This window comes from Mycetomoellerius zeteki, unplaced genomic scaffold (genome assembly GCF_001594055.1).
Source record: "Mycetomoellerius zeteki isolate Tzet28-1 unplaced genomic scaffold, Tzet1.0 scaffold135, whole genome shotgun sequence".
NCBI lineage: Eukaryota > Metazoa > Arthropoda > Insecta > Hymenoptera > Formicidae > Mycetomoellerius > Mycetomoellerius zeteki.
The window spans coordinates 1,842,201-1,845,194 of record NW_017256287.1 but is presented as its reverse complement, the minus strand read 5'-3'; the positions used below and the strand labels follow the sequence as shown (position 1 = coordinate 1,845,194).

Here is a 2,994-nt window from a genome sequence, read left to right as displayed (position 1 = left end):
CTGCTGCGGCCAATTAAAAATACTATGCCATACTTTTACCATCTAATTTGCTGCAGCAGCCAATCTTTTTTTTCAGTGCAGCATTATTAAGTACGGAATCCATAGACGTTGCTCAAGACTCGAGATGGTCTTAAGCTAGTGCTTGAACCAATCAGAGAGTACAGAGAGCCGTATTAGCATCTTAAGACATTGCTTGAGATTAAGACCGGACTATGGATTCCGGCCAAGATCTTTACAAGATACTGGAAGCATCAAATTAGTAAATTGCTAAGCAATTTAAATTAATGATATTATTATCTGTAATTGATATTATTACTGCAGTAGTGATATTATTACTGTAATTCAATTGGTTTGCGTTTCAAGATCGAAAAATTAATTCGGCGCGCAATTTAAATGTCGACTACGTAGATAGTATATAAATTCACATAGAATTATTTAAAGCACACTTAAGATCGTTATAGAAGCTTTCTTTCTTTTCTTATTGTTTATTACTTATCATTTATTCATTATTATTTATTATGGCGTTAGACGAGCCCCTTCTGTTATTAATTTTTGTGGCTAATATCGATCTTTATTCTTTGACTGATTTTTATTTTCCTAGTTTAGACAGATAAATTATAAAATTATAAAATAAATTATAAAAATATAAAATTTCATAAATTAAAATAAATCTACAAACTTTAAATCTTTAGTTTCTATTTGTATATCTTAATTGTGAAAACCGTAAGATATTTCAAGATCGTCTTGTGAATGTAGATAAGAGATACGAGATGAACGGAATACTACGTATCATACAAGAAGAAAATACAGTGCATTTCCTTATGTCATCAAGTTTTTCAACGATGTCAAATATTCTTCTTTAATGACATAAAGTTATTCATGCACAGTTTTTACCGACGAATTATCAAAACAGACGATTTTGTGCGTGTACAATGTAATACGGAAGATTGTGAAGTATATATGGTGCATGTCAAAATAACTGACATCGGCGAAAAAAATGCAATATTAAAAAACATGCATTAATTTAATTTTGTTTTTTTTAAACGTGATATATATATATATATATAGATACGGAAAGATAAAGGGGATATACCACGAACGCAAGATGTTTTTAGCGAAGTTTAATTCCAACACATAGAGATAAGTAGTTTAGATTAGTCGTATATTTGTGTGTTAAAAGAATTTTTATACTTAACTCTTATATACTGATTATGGCCTAATTTAAGGCCGAAACGTCTAATAATTTGTAACCCGATTATATGTGTTGGAATTAAATGTAAACTTCACTAAAAACATCTTGCGTTCGTGGTATATGCCCTTTATCTTTCCGTTTTTAAATTTTGACCATGTATTGATATTTATTGTATATATATATATATATATATATAGATATTATAGTTTTATAATTTTGCGAAATAATCTAAATTTTTACATGTATAATGTGCGCATGGATTATTCTATTATTAATTTCATAATTTAGTCAATAACTTTTACTGCTCAATCATTTTTATTTCTCTTTTTCTTAGTTTATGACACGTTGATCATAAATTAAAATGAAATTTAAATGTTTAAATTTCGCTCGTATCTTTCTTGATTATTCTATTACAAAATCTATTATTCTTCTTATATATGCGATGTTGTTATAAAAAAGGATTAAATGCGTAACAGCGAAAATGTCTGCGCAAAAAAGAAAATGAATAATGTATACATATATTATTGTAAAATTGATAACATTTTTTTAAAATTAATAACGATAGAGAAGAGAATTTGCAAAAAAGTTATTGTATAACAAATATTTATTACTCAATCTACACAACGCTGATTACACAAAAGTCTGCAGTTTACAGATTGAGAGAGAAACGTAGTATAATAAATATTTAAAAATTTATCTATTTTTGTACTAAGACTGATTTTGATAAATACTTCGTTCACGTAATTTCTTTGATTAATATTAGAAACTGAGAAGAAAAACTCTAACGATCACAATATTTATTCTGTGAAATATAGAATTTTTTATAATCTGTTTATATTCTGTAAAATGTAAAATTCTATCTAAATCAAATTTTTTTTTTCCATGTAATTGTAATGGAATTTATATGGAATTACATTTCTCAATATTTAATCAATTTTATTTTCATTTTAGAACACTCGGTGATCTCACCATGGAGATGGTTGGCTGCAGTCGTAATTCCACTTATATTCTTGTTTTGGGGTTTACGCAAAAAAAGTTTGGACATTAGCGGTGGAATTCTTGGTAGTGAAAAAAATATAATTTGTTATGATAGAAAGTGTATAGAATATATTATACATGTAGGTATTAATGTGCCCGTATATCTATACTAATGTAAATTAATTTTAATTCAGTTCATTAACTTACTCTTCATCCTTTTTTAATTCTTAGAATTAGAAAAAGATGAAAAGTTTGTTAAACCAAAATTAAAATTAAATTACATTGGTAAAAACGGACATCAGTGATATAAAGACCCGGGAAAAAATGTTTCATGTATAATTATATAAAATTATATATAATTATACAAAAAATTTACACATTTTATTTTATATATAAAATATATCCATATGTGTAACATTTTTTCCCGGGGAATGTTTAATCGCGTGTGTATTTGTGTGCTAAATAAAGAAAAAATTATTACAATACTTTTATATTCATATAATTAATTAAAATGAAATTTATTAATAAAATCTTTTTTCTCTTTGTGAATTACATTTCACGAAAAAAATGATAGACTTTTTTAAAATAGAAATAAAAATTAAGTTCTAAAGAGTAAAAATCAATAAAAATAAGAATGCCTAAAAGAACTTGATTGTTCGTGTATTTTACATTTATTAAATATAAATTATAATTTCAGTAAACGTTTCAACCCACAATTCTGGATCATTCTCATTATACAGGGTGTTTCCAAATTAAATCGCAAAACTTCGGGAGCGTGTAGAGGAGTAAAAAACTAAGAAAAAAAGTCCTATAGACATATGCTC

At 26.2% G+C, this 2,994-nt stretch overlaps 1 protein-coding gene across 1 annotated transcript in view; it reads left to right on the top strand.

Moving 5' to 3' along the window:
- LOC108731614 (transmembrane protein 19) overlaps positions 1-2,994 on the top strand; it is a 7,573-nt gene that overhangs the window by 2,413 nt on the left and 2,166 nt on the right. Inside the window, exon 2 of the mRNA XM_018462013.1 lies at positions 2,144-2,254. Within this exon, the coding sequence (XP_018317515.1) occupies positions 2,144-2,254 (111 nt within the window). The remainder of the gene's footprint in view (positions 1-2,143; positions 2,255-2,994) is intronic.